This window comes from Neofelis nebulosa, chromosome 9 (assembly GCF_028018385.1).
Source record: "Neofelis nebulosa isolate mNeoNeb1 chromosome 9, mNeoNeb1.pri, whole genome shotgun sequence".
NCBI lineage: Eukaryota > Metazoa > Chordata > Mammalia > Carnivora > Felidae > Neofelis > Neofelis nebulosa.
Genome location: NC_080790.1, coordinates 25,206,768 through 25,219,783, shown reverse-complemented (window position 1 = coordinate 25,219,783; position 13,016 = coordinate 25,206,768). Strand labels below are relative to the sequence as shown.

At 54.1% G+C, this 13,016-nt stretch overlaps 1 protein-coding gene across 5 annotated transcripts in view; it reads left to right on the top strand.

Annotated features, from left to right (window-relative positions):
- GALNT14 (polypeptide N-acetylgalactosaminyltransferase 14) overlaps positions 1–13,016 on the top strand; it is a 209,955-nt gene that overhangs the window by 176,698 nt on the left and 20,241 nt on the right. For all 5 annotated transcript variants that reach the window (XM_058682956.1, XM_058682955.1, XM_058682960.1 and 2 more), the window contains exons 7-9: positions 1,144–1,231; positions 1,961–2,045; positions 5,583–5,686. In XM_058682956.1, the coding sequence (XP_058538939.1) occupies positions 1,144–1,231; positions 1,961–2,045; positions 5,583–5,686 (277 nt within the window). The remainder of the gene's footprint in view (positions 1–1,143; positions 1,232–1,960; positions 2,046–5,582; positions 5,687–13,016) is intronic.

Sequence of the window (13,016 nt, the reverse complement as noted above, 5' to 3'; positions counted from 1 at the left end):
TTAAAAATATATGCAGCACCTTGACAGCCCCCAGGAGCTGGTGCCTCTGTCTTGCATATTTTGAGAATGTTTCCTGGGTGACTTTGATGCCTATAGACACGGGAGCCTGAGGGATACAGCAAGCGAGGAAGCCGGAAAGGGAGATACAGGCCTGGTTTTGATGGTCTCGAATGCCAGGCTAAGGAGTTGGAACCTTATCTTGCAGGCAGTTCAGGTTTTTAGCTGTTGAGCGCACAGTGAGATTTTCACATCGTAATGACAATTTCGGCGGCCGCCGAAGGGAAGAGAGTGGGATAAGGTAGGAGTCCACTGCGGTACGCCAGGTGTGAGGGGGATAAATGGAGGCAGGACACACTCAGACGAGCAGTTTCAGAGTTAGATTCGATGGGTGATGGGCAGAGGCGAAGCTTTCTGCTTTGTGCTAGGGAGACGGAGGGATACGCGATGGTTCTGTTAGCAGAAATAGGCAACCGAGGGAAAGGAGCATGTTTGGGGACAAGATGATGAAGCCATCACTGAAAGCCCACAGGTCATCCATGGAGGTGGCCAGTGGCATACCGGATCTGAGTCTGGAAGGAAGGGGGTGAGTCAGGACTGGAGGCACCGATCTGTGACCATCACAAGTGACACCTGAAGTTAGGAATGTCTAGAGATGCTATTCGTAAACGTAGGCATAGAATGAAGGTATTTGGAAATTCCAAAGTGCTTTTCCTGTGGGTGTGTGGCTTCTTTTCATGGGACTGCAGGTAGAGGTCACCTTCCGGGCTGGCTGTGGCCTCTGCCTCCTGAGACCCCACTGATGGTGAAGGACTTTTAGAGCCCCCTTCTTCCTGCTTTCCCCCTTCTTCGTATGCATCCCTCTCCAGCCGGCCCCTGCCGTGTCCCCACCATGCTCTGAAGGCCACTGTGGCTGAGAAGGACTCCAGGAGTCAGAGAAAGGCTCCTGGCGTTTTAGGCAATGGAAACAGAGAGGTCGCGGTACCCCATTTTCTAGATGAGAAAATTAAGATCCAGAGCTGGCAGTGCTTAGTCAAGGCCACAAAACCAGCCTGGCGTTACCAGGGCGAGGCTCTGCCAAGCTCACTGATTCCCAGCCCGGCTCCTTGGCACCACAGGCTGAGCCCGGAGTCTGCTGTCTTCCAGGACTACACGCGGGTGGTGTGCCCCGTGATTGACATCATCAGCTTGGACAACTTCAACTACATCGAGTCCGCCGCGGAGCTCAGGGGCGGTGAGTAGGGCCAGCACCCCTCCCCAGCAAGGACTCGCTGCTCCTCCTGGTTGTTGCATTCGAGGGGGAAAGTGGGGGAAGCGTCTGCTGGTGGTTTTGTCTGGAGCGTCCAGCCCTGAGTCCTATAATGCTGGTGGCTCCATTGTAGCCTTACCACTGAGGCCACGAATGGAACAGCCAGGGGAGTATGTAGGATGATGCCTCCAGCCCCCAGAGCCCTGGCTCTGATATGGGCTTGCTCTGGGACCTGAGAACAGGAGGGAGGCAAGGACCCCCCCAGCTAGGCAGGGCCTGACTTGTTCTGTCACCTCAGCACTGGTCGCCACGCTCTCTCTGACGCCCACCAAGGTTCTGCTCAGGGCCTAGTGCTGGTTCCCCAAAACTGATTTGAGGTAGCTCAGCCCCTTACAAAAACCTGCTAGCGCCTCCCCAATGCTCCTGGCCAAGGGCCACGCCTGTAACTACCCATCCTGTCCCCCTTAGACTCTGTCACAAGTGACTCTATCGTCTGCCCTTTATCCTCTCACTGCCCAGCAGAGAAGGCTCAGAGAGGCAGTAGGAGGTAGAGAAAGAGAAGCTGTGGGAGGGACATCTGGCGGCCTTCTTGCTGACCAGCCTGGGACCAGCTTCCCCGGATGCGTTCATGAGCTTCCAGAAAAGGGACGCATTGCGCAGGCTCTGCGGGGGCACGTGAGAGACCAAATCAAGTGACTCAGTGCTGTGTTCCAGGGTTTGACTGGAGCCTCCACTTCCAGTGGGAGCAGCTCTCCCCAGAGCAGAAGGCTCGGCGCCTGGACCCCACCGAGCCCATCAGGTAAGTCAGGGCAGGGGTGGCTGGGCAGATCTGTCACCACTCGGTCCTTCCCGCTGCCACAGAGTGTAGGAGGCATTTCACATTGGACACTCAGGACTGGGCAGAGACCAGGAGAACCCTTGCCAGGCCAGCCCCCCTCTCCCCTTACGTCAGGAGTTTCTGTCTTCAAGGAGACGTCTCCTGAGGGGACAGGGGCCTGGTAAGGCCTGTGCTGAGGAGCTGCCCGGTGTCACCCTTCCCACACATGCGCCTCGTACTTACACTTCCCGCGAAATGTTGGGAAGTTGGGACCAGATGGTCCTGTTTGAGCCTCTGACTGGGGAAAAGATGGTTCCTTAGGGCCAGAGCTGAGCTACCAGGCAGGATTCAGCCCGGGAAAGGTCAGGTCAGCAGTGCTGTAAGCAGAGGCTGATGTCAAGGCCTGGCCACTGCTGCTTGTTAACAAACACGTCTGGGGCGCCTGGGTGGCTCAATCAGCTAGACGTCTGACTCTGGCTCAGGTCACGATCTCACAGTTCATGAGTTCTAGCCCCGCATCGGGCTCTGTGCTGTCAGTGCAGAACCCGCTTTGATTCTTTGTCTCCCTCACTCTCTGCCCCTCCCCAACTTGCATGCATGCACTCTTTCTCTCCCTGAAAATAAAATATATACAAACAAACAAACACACATCTGCTGTGTCCTGTCTGAGAATGAGATGGTGGCATCAACTCCAGGCTCTTTTGCGGGCGTTCTCTCCTCAGGCCCCTGCTACGATTCGCTGCACATGGTGGCAGGATGGCCGCCTGGGGCCCAGGACCTGTCGCGGGGCCAGGGGTAGAACAGAGCATGGTGTTCACCCAGCGGGGAGCCTGTGTCCTGAGCACCGAGAACGTATGGTGTGGATGTTCCTACCTAAGGCTGGTGCATGTGTCCCAGACCTGTTGGGGAATCTCCAAGCTGACAGCTGTCTGCTTCAGGTGGGGTGTCAGGAGGATAAAAGTGCTTGGAGAAATACAGACAAGACCACTAGGATGCAGTTTCTCTGGCCGGTAACTTAGGGATGCCCCACATTCTTCATGGGCATCTCCGTATCTCTGGACCCGCCATAGAGTAAATGTTTGCTCACTTTCACTGAATTAACTTAAGAACATAAGTCAGATTGTGAACCAAGGAGCTATGAAGAGCCAAATGGGGACACTCCAGAGAGACGTGTGTGTTCAGGAGAGCTCTACCAGGGACCTCTGTCTCACCTACCTGCTGGCCTCTCCTCCCTCCTCCTCCAGCTGTCATAATCTGGAGTGATGCCAAGAGGGAGATTGGAGCCAGATGGCATGCTGGCTAATGCCTTTTCTTTCTTTCTTTCTTTCTTTCTTTCTTTCTTTCTTTCTTTCTTTCTTTCTTTCTTTCTTTCTTTCTTTCTTTCTTTCTCTTTCTTTCTTTCTTTCTTTCTTTCTTTCTTTCTTTCTTTCTTTCTTTTTCTTTCTTTTCTTTCTTTCTTTCTTTTCTTTTCTTTTCTTTTTTCTTCCTTCCTTCCTTCCTTCCTTCCTTCCTTCCTTCACTTCCTTCAATGTTTATTTATTTATTTATTTTGAGAGAGAGTACACATGTGAGCTGGGGAGGGGCAGAGAGAGAGGGAGAGAGACCATCCCAAGCAGGCTCCACACTGTCAGTGCAGAGGCCAATGAGGGGCTCGATCCCTGAACCATCAGATCGTGACCTGAGTGGAGATCGAGAGTCGGACGCTTCACCAACTGAGCCACCCCAGCACTCCCTGCCCTTTATTTCTAAAGGGAGAGTAGAACCTTCTTCCCACACTGAGAGCTCCATGCAGCACACATCAGCTTCTCAGCTACCCAACAGTGGCAGCACATGATATGGTGGTGGACCACATCAAGGACGAAGGGGGCGGTGGTGCAGCCACCTCCTGGTGTTACCCTTCTCTGTCCCAGTGGTGGCATTCTGAGGGTGGGCTCTTTTCTTGTGGGAATATCCCTGCTCCCAGAATGAGTGTTTCCCAGCATTAGGTCAGTTGGCAGGAAATAGCAGGGGGGCGTGGCTTTGGGAGACCTGGTTTCTGGACCTGCTCTCCATCAACTAACTGACGTGGGTGAAAACTGCCTTCACCCTCTGGACACGCTGGATGAGGGGCCAGGTCCCTGAGGGCTTGCCCACCTCTCCCAGCCACCGATCCTTATAGACACACGTCCCTAAACTTGGTGGATTATTTGGTTGGACTCTGCTATCCTTGTCTGCCTTCTTCTGCAACCTTTTCCTTTCCAAGTGGCTTCTCTGGCATCTCTCTCAGGCACCAGAGGCAGGGGAAGGTGGGGTGGGATCCCACAGGAAAAAACAAAGATGAGGGTGTATTAGTTTGTTGGGGTTTCTGCAGCAAAGTACCACACACAGAGTGGCTTATCGACAGAAATGTATTGTCTTGCAGGTCTGGAGGCTTGAAGTCGAAAATCAAAGTGTCGGGGGTGGGAGGGAGGGCAGGGTGGGTGATGGGTATTGAGGAGGGCACCTTTTGGGATGAGCACTGGGTGTTGTATGGAAACCAATTTGACAGTAAATTTCATATATTAAAAAAAAAAAAAAAAGAAAATCAAAGTGTCGACAGGGTCGATTCCTTCTGAGGCCAATGTTGGCCTCTCTCCTTGGCTTTCAGGGGGCTCTCTTCTCCATGTCTCTTCACATTTTATGCTCTCTAGGCACGTCTGTCTCTCTGGCTCTGTGTTTCCTTTTTTTAAGGACACGAGTCACGTGGGTTTGGGGTTCACCGTAATGTCCTCATTTTAACTTCTATAGAGACTTGCTCCTTAAATAAGGTCACATTCTGAGGTACTGGGGGTTAGGACCCCAACAGAGGTGACATAACCCATGATAGAGGGGTAAAGAGGGAAGAAAAGGAGAACACAATCTCAAAAAATGGATGTGCAATTTTTAAAAAATATTTATTTATTTTTGAGAAACAGAGTGCAAGCAGTGGGGGAGTAGGGGGAGAAAAGGAGGAAGACACAGAATCCAAAGCAGGTGCCAGGCTCTGAGCTGTCAGCACAGAACCCGACGCGGGGCTCAAACTCACAAACTGGGAGATCATGACCTGAGCCAGAGTCAGACACTGAACTGACAGAGCCAACCAGGCGCCCTAGGATGTGCTGTTAACAGGTGCTGCCTCAGTCTTCCTTCCCTGCCTGGTCAGTGGCCCGCTGCCCGGGTTTCCAGTAATGGAACCCCCCAAGAGAGCCACGCTGGGCAGGGCCTGTGGGAGAGGCCAGTGAAGGATCCCCAGGCCCTCAGAGCAGCAGTGTTCTGAGCAAATCCCAGCTCCCCCAACGGAAGGCATGCTGATGAGTAAATTAGCCTGTCTGTGAGGCCGGGAGATTTAAAATAAAAAGAAAAAACTCCAGAGCATGTTCTTGTTTTAGGTAATAATGCATTGGCCCTGTGAAGAGGAAGAGAAATGGGGAGAAAATTGTATTGAGCTCTGCACTGCCAGGGCAGACGAATGTGACGGCGGTCCCTCTCCCGTAACTCCCTCCCTTCCTTCCAAATGCATAGGACTCCGATCATCGCTGGAGGGCTCTTCGTGATGGACAAATCCTGGTTCGAATACTTGGGGAAATATGATACAGACATGGACATCTGGGGTGGAGAGAACTTCGGTGAGTCACTGTCTCTGCGTCCTGGGGCCGGGTGGCATCTCTGTGTCCTGGAACCACGTGTACCTGGGGTGAGGGCCTGGGAGGGGCCAGTACGTCACTCCTTGGGAGCAAGGCCAGTGGGGGCACCGGAGGAGTGGTTGCCGGGAGGGTGGAGGTAACAAGGCATTTCTCTGTGGGGCCACACGGACGCTGAGCACCAGGAAAGCCTTCCCAGGGAAGACCGTTAGGGGCAAGTTGAAATGCAAAAGCCAGGAAGACTAAGGAGGAATACCAAGCCGGAGGCTTGAGCTGGGAGCTCTGAACTGGGGGTCTTGGAAGGGGCCCGGGGATGGAGAGGGCTGACAGTGACCCCGTGACTTGGGTAACATCTGTTGGCTACTCTGTGCACACAGCACTCAGCACCAGGGTAATGAAGAGGGTCTGGGGTCGTCGCCACAGAAGCCCAGGAGCATCTGGCCCCTGTCTCACTAAAGTGAGAGAGAAAGGGGTGTGGGTGGAAGGGGTGCAAAACTGTGCAAGCGTGTCTGGCTGCAGTGATGTGGGCCTGCATTCTGCAGCTACGGGAGAAAGAGCAGTCCGGGACCTGCTCGTGTAGCTCGTAGCACTGAGTGAGCCCGGAGCTGCCTCACGTAGTAGAAGTGCGACACCAGGGTGCTCCTTGCGGTTATTGTGAAACTCCACAGAGTCGGGTCTGTAAAACTCCCAGAGCCATCTGTACACAATGCCAGCAGGTGTTGTGTTGGTTTCCTTTCCCTGCTCCCAGCCGGCAAGATCCAGGAAGTGACCAGAATATGGGCTGGGATTCGATTTTGTTTCGTTCCCAACTGTCTCTAGTGCTTATGGTAGTGGCCACCTTGAAGGTGGCTTTGGTAACTACTGAGAAAGAGAGGAAGAGGCCAGAGTGTCACCAGGGAGCGTTGGGCACAGGCTCACGGAGCAGTGATGTGGCCTGAGAATGACCCGTGGGGCTCGTCTGGGCATTTAGCAGTAATCTCATGCATTGTCCTCTGCCAGTGTTTTTTCCTGTCCCTGCCTCCAGAGTGTTTTATGGCTTTCTTCCTCAGTCACTAAGAGTTATTTTCCAGGAATTTATGGCTGCTGGCCTGACCCACAGCATCTGTTCTCCCAAACTGGGCAGTGTAGAGAAACCCATCAAAAGTATACATCTCTTGCTATCAGGGGCCAGATTGGAAGCTCAACAAACGAGCAGAAAACCCCAATCCCACGAACCAAACTGCCTCCCCTTCCTGGCACCCGTCCCCTGGAACAGCCTGGGGAAATAAATCGGATATGGGTTTGAGATCAGCTGTGCCTGCACGGGCCCAGAAGAGCTCAGAACTGGGTAGACCCTTGTAGATCCCAATGGGGATGAGATTTCTGTCTTTCTGGGCAGCCCAGAGCCCAGGACATCGTGCTGCTCAAGGTGTCTCTCATGATCCTCTCATGTGCTCCGGCCTTTCCTGCTACAATCAAACGAATCCTTTCTATAGCACTTTTGACAGACATCCTGTCTCTGCTCAGGTGCTGTTTATGACAACACATTCACTGCTTCACAGTTCGGCACATGCTCTTGTTGTGAATTTTTGTGTTAAACTGTTAGAAAATTCTCCTTGGTGGTAACCCATCTCCCTCTAGCCTCTGTCTGTTGGGACTTGTTCTGCCCCCTTGAACCCTACAAAGTGAGTGTGAGCCTTCCTCCACGTGGCAGTCGCTTTGGGATTCAGGCAGCACGTTATTTTTAATGATGGCACATTCCGGCCCAACCTTCCAGTACCTTCTGTTTATAGCAATGTTGACACACATCTGCCCACATTAAGTGGCAATCTCAGCTAGTTGCTTCCGGTCGTGGGACATTAACAAGTGCTGATTCCACTGGGGAAGTAGGGAGGAGCTTCTGCAGAGGTGTGGGAGAGGCATTTTCTGATCCAACACAAATTTTTTTTTTTTAATTTTACAATCCACAAAAAAGCACTATAGACAGCTATCCCAGGAAACACCGCTTTCTCCTATCCCAGCATCCCGTTATGTTATAGCCGGCTCTCAGCACTTTGAAAGTCATTTCTGGATTTTTTTTTTATTTTTTTTTAAGCATTTTATATGCCAGAGGATGCAGGGCTTCTCCAACGGTGCGTATGTCACATGGAGCACCCCAACTCTGCATGCGAACTTAGGTAGGCACCCGAGTGGGCACTTGGAAGAGCCCATCAGGATGGGGATGACGATCGGGGGTTTAGTGGGGTCGGGGAGCTCTCTAAGCTTCAGGGATGGTGCTGAGGGAAGGAATTCTGGCTCCAGGATGTGGCAGGGGGGCCTCCCCACAGCCCAGCTCACCAAGTCCCGGGATCCGCACCCGAAGCATCATCGTTCACATCCACCCCTCTCTCCAGCCCCAGGACTATTCTGTTCCCCTCAAAGCCAGCCTCCCACTGGGCCAGAGAGCACTGAAATGCAGGTCTCTCCCACTTCCCAGGCATGGCGGCCACCGTGGGTGCTTCTTGTCCTAAGGACGAGGCCCACACCCCTCAGATGAGTCCCTCCTGGTGTGTGCCCACCTCTCCAGCCATCAGTCCGGAGGCACAGCCCCAACATGCCCGGCCCTCTGCAACCACCTGGCCTCCCTCCTCCACCGAGTGTGGACTCCACTGCACAACACAGCTCCAGGGCGGCCTCACCCAGGACTAGCACACCTTCCCCGCCCGCTCTCCCACCCACCCCACTCACTCTGGGCCCCTCCGCACCCAGTTCTCCTCTCTACGAGGCCTGGGCCCTCTCTGTATTTGCGTTCATTCACCTGTGCCTGCCGCCTGCCTGCCGCTAAACCCGGGACGAGGCAAGAATATGCCTCCAACCTCTAGTCCTAGAGGCCTAGAACACTGGAAAGTGCTGGCTACCCGTGTTCCAAACCAAGGGACTGGGAGCTGGCGAGTAGAGTCTTCTCCAGAGCCCCCAGCATGGAACGTGATGTTCGATGTTCGCACACCTGGATTTGGGCCTTGGGAGGCCCTCAGCAGGGGGCCCAGCCAAACCCACACACCAGGTTTGTGTGGCCTTTGTTATGGCAGCAAAAGTGACGATTACCCTCCCCTGCCCCAGGGCAGCTTGCTGTAAGTAGATAAAGCTAATGCCCCTGCTACCCCTTTAGACTCAGGGGTGGGGGGTGGACAGCACCTGCTAAAGGAGCATGTATCTGACCTGCTGGACTAGTTTCTCCCTGGAACCTTCTCTTTCTGCCTCTCCCTCTTCATGCTGGATGGCTCAAGGTGACGGAGATGGCCTCATCTGAGAAGAGCATCCACGTCTGATGAAAAGTCCTCTCCCCACAGACAGAGAACTAAACTAAAGCAGGTCACAGCTCAGTTCCTTCTCTGGGCCGTTGGGCCGAAGCTCCATGCCCCGATGAAGTCCCCCAGGACCATCCTTTCCCACTGCCCCTGGACTTCCCCACGTCTACCCTGGGCCCAGCAGAGACGACACACATGGCTTGTTTTCATAGGGATTATGGAAAGATAAGTGTGCCACCTTGGCATTTGCAGGCTTATGGCTCTGGGTGACCATGGTGGGCCTGTGGCTAGTGCCTGTTCAGAAGCTAGGGGCCTGGATGCAGCGAGATGGCCCTAGATGGTATGAGGTATGGTTTTGTAGACCAGAAAATGATCTCTACTCAAGTCCATGCATTCATTAAAAACTAATAACAGAGTTTCCAGGCCCAGAAGGTCCTGAGAACTTAAAGATCATTAAAAGGAGCCGGGTCTCTATGGCCACATTTGTATGCGTGGACTTGTGGAGAACAGTAGCCAGGTAAGTGCCCACCACAGCTCACTCCACTCCCCTTGTCCTGAGCAGGTTCCCCTTGGCCAAAGGCAGAACGGGTCCTCCTGCTGTGTGTACAATGCGTGTCTGTATACGATATGTGCAGCTCCATGTAAAACAGGATCATTGAAGTCGGCGGAGCCTGTGTCTAAAGCGCCCTCCACCTGTGTTTAGAAACCCGACTATGAAATGAAATTGGAGCCTTGATGGGTCTGGCTGAGCAGTGGTGTTTGGATGGCTGTGGTTTGTTGTCTGGGGAGAAAGCGTCCCCTTTCCCATCCAGCCAGTCATGGGCTTGTCAGGCAGAGGTGGGTCTGGGGGAGGGCAGGGGTGCCATGGGGACCGGGTAAGACCTGGTAAGTGGGTTGATGAGACAGAAGAAAAGAGGTGAGAATGGAGGGTGGGGAGGGCAGCTTTCCGTCAAGCATGAGTCTGATGCCTAAAGAAAATAAGATACCAGCGCCGTCCCCCCCCCCCCCATGAGGGTGGAATAATGACACGTCTCCCTCCCTGGAATTCAGAGTATATTAGGGCCTGCGTGACATTCATCACCCTGGAGATGGTGCTGGCGCTGACTCAGCGAGAACCCCCTACAGATTCCCTACAGCATCTCTTTGCTCGGCCTCCCCACTTAAGAAAGTGATGACTCTGCAGGAGCAGGAGCCGCAGACGTGGAAAGTAGAGGGTCTAGGCGGTGCCTGGAGGGCCCACTGCCCCACGCCTCTGTCCACAGCACTTCTGACGCACGAGCCCCCGCTGCGTGGGGCCTCTGGGTTCCGAGACTTTCCCAGGTGTCGGCACGTATCTGTGTGGACGGTTATCCTGATGTCAGTGGTGTAGACAAGGACAGGGCGACTCCATGTCCTGGGTGCTAAATATCCCACACAATACACCTGTGAAACATCACACCAATCTGCAGCCCCCAGGCTGCCCGACTCTGGGGGCAGTACCGCAGTGCAGGTCAGGCCCCGTGTCTCCCTCACCCCAGTTGTAACACTCAAGATTCCAGAGCAGAGAAGCTGTTAGCGCATCCTGGGCCTCAGGCACTACGGGCAGCATCAGCCGGACCAAAGGGGCGCAAAGATGGGCATTTGTCACGATTGGATGAGTGAGTGGAGGAAATGCAGTGTGGTGGTTGGTCATAGGTGAGCCTCTCCTGTTGGCCGATAAAAGCCTTGAAGCCAGCGTCTTTGCACCTACCACACCTGCGTTGGCCGACGGCTGCTGCTGAGTGCTGAGGGCAGGTGGAGGCAGGGTGAGAGCGGAGTTCAGGAGTGGGGAGATGTGCTTCAGTCCCCAGGAACCCGCTGGCAGGTGTCAGGTCAGAACCGCTTCTGCATCATAAAATAAGGACATCCGTGACCAGGAGCAGGGTTGTTAGGATGACTAATAAGCTACCACCTGAGGGAGGACAGAACAAAGCACAGCCCAGGGGTAGATGAAGAGGTCATTTTCCTCCCATGGCTCACGTTTGCAGAATTGAGATGCGTGGTGATTTTAGGCTAAAGCAGCAGCCACAGGAAAAGGAGGAGGAGGAGGAGGGATGGTTTAACAGGTGGAGGAGAGGAGACAGGCTGTGGCAGGCTGTGGAAGGCGAGGACTGGGTAGGAGATGAAACGCATCTGCTGGTGTCCAGCACTCCCTGGCAGAGGGTCAGACAGCCTTGGAAGTTGGCACAGGAGCCAGGAGCAAGCTAGGGCTGGCGGGATGGAGGGGAGTCCTCAGCATCACGTGAACCATGGGGCCAGCTGAGGAAGCAGTGTCAGGAAGACACCGAAGAGACAGAGCCTCAGGGTGGAAGAATGCCAGAAGACCAGAAAGAAGGTGGAGAAGAACCAGGGTCCGATGACTGCTTTCCGAGGTGGGGGGCCTGTGCATGCCGACGGGGGGACAAAGATGGAGAGAGAAACAAGATCCTGGGCACGGGAAGCACGGAGGCAGAAACAGGTTGCAGGGGTCTGGGGGTGGGGGGGGGGGGCGAGGGATGGAACTAAGGCAAAGTTTGGAGTGATTCGCTTTGCAAATGAGGAGGGACATATGTCTTATTTGAATACATGGAAAGGAAGAGACCACAGCCAAAACGTATGCGTATTTTTGGAGGAGGGCTGGCACAAAATTTGTAGGTTATATCTAGTAAACCAGATCTCCGTCTCTAGTTTTGCAAGATGAGAGGGTTTTCCTTTTTGGGAACTGGAGCAGACTGTATTTTGAGATGCTGGAGAGGAAAGGAGGGGAGCACAGTAGACTTTTGGAGCATACTGTTAAGACGTCCTGAGGCCAGAGTCACACGTGTGCTAACAGTTCCAGGGCCCGGCCCCTGCAGCCCCTCGGTGCGCTCACTGCAGGGTGGGGAGGCGGGTGTTGGCAGTCAGCTGAGCTCACTCATTGCTCGTGTCCCCCCATCCCACAAACACCAGGCTGGGGCACGTGATCCCACTGTGCTCCAGCCAAACGTCAGATTGCTGCGTATCGAGGACCTTGATGGAAAGTCAAAACCCCAAAGTGTTAGTTCCACAAATTTTAAGTGGCTGCTGTGGCAGAAGAAGGAAGCTGGAAGCAGGTAGGGAGGGCAGTGCTAATGGGGTCCATGTTTCAGAGACTGGCTTCAGGGGCGTCTGATCACAGCCATGGCTGATCTTCCTGTCGTACTAAAGACGTTTCGCTATATTCTCAAAACCTCTGTTTCATTTGATGTGGATGGCAATCCTGTGGAGTACTTCTGTGATCTTGGTTTGGCATGTGAAGAAACCCAGCCTCAGCGAGGTGAATGAAGCGGGTTCCCCCAGGGACACGGCTGGGGGACTGTCGTGGACTCAGGGCTGCCAACCCCAAAGCTGAGCTCTTCTCATCTTCCTCCCTCATTCCATGTTCTTGCCACCATTTGGAAGTAATCTTGAGAAGCCCTTTCTTCATCTGAGTGCGTGCATTGTCCCCACCCTGTCCCCGAGCTTCCTGGGAATGAGCTGTAGTGCACTGGGACCAGAACCTGGGCAAGCAGAAGGGCCGGTGTGGGGAAGGTGGTGGCAGTGGGCTTGGTATCTAGGGAGCCTTGCCTGCAATTCAAGGGCACAGGGGCAGGAGGCAGTAGGGACAGGTAAAGGGTGGCTGAGGACAGGTGAGTGACTGAGCAGGTGAGGATCACAATGGAGAAATCGTGTCCAGGCACCTGCTTGGAAAGCCGGAATGGGAGGAGACAGAGAGCAGGAAGTGGAGGGGCAGCAGATAAGAAAGAGAGGACCCAGGGTGAAAGAACCCAGGGAGGTAGGGCCCAAGGTACTGGAGGGTGTGGGGCACGTATGTGATGGGAAGGCACTAGAATACTCACATCCTCATTCCCCGCTCCTGGACCGCAGTCTGCTTCCACGTGCGCCGCCCCCAAGAGCAGCCACCCATGGGCCTGGTCATGAATACGATTCAGCCTGCCCTCCTCCCACTTGAGCTTGACTGCAGAAGCATGGAACAGGCGGCAATTTCCAGATGGGAAATTGGCACTTTCCACCAGTGGCCTGGCCAGTGGGGT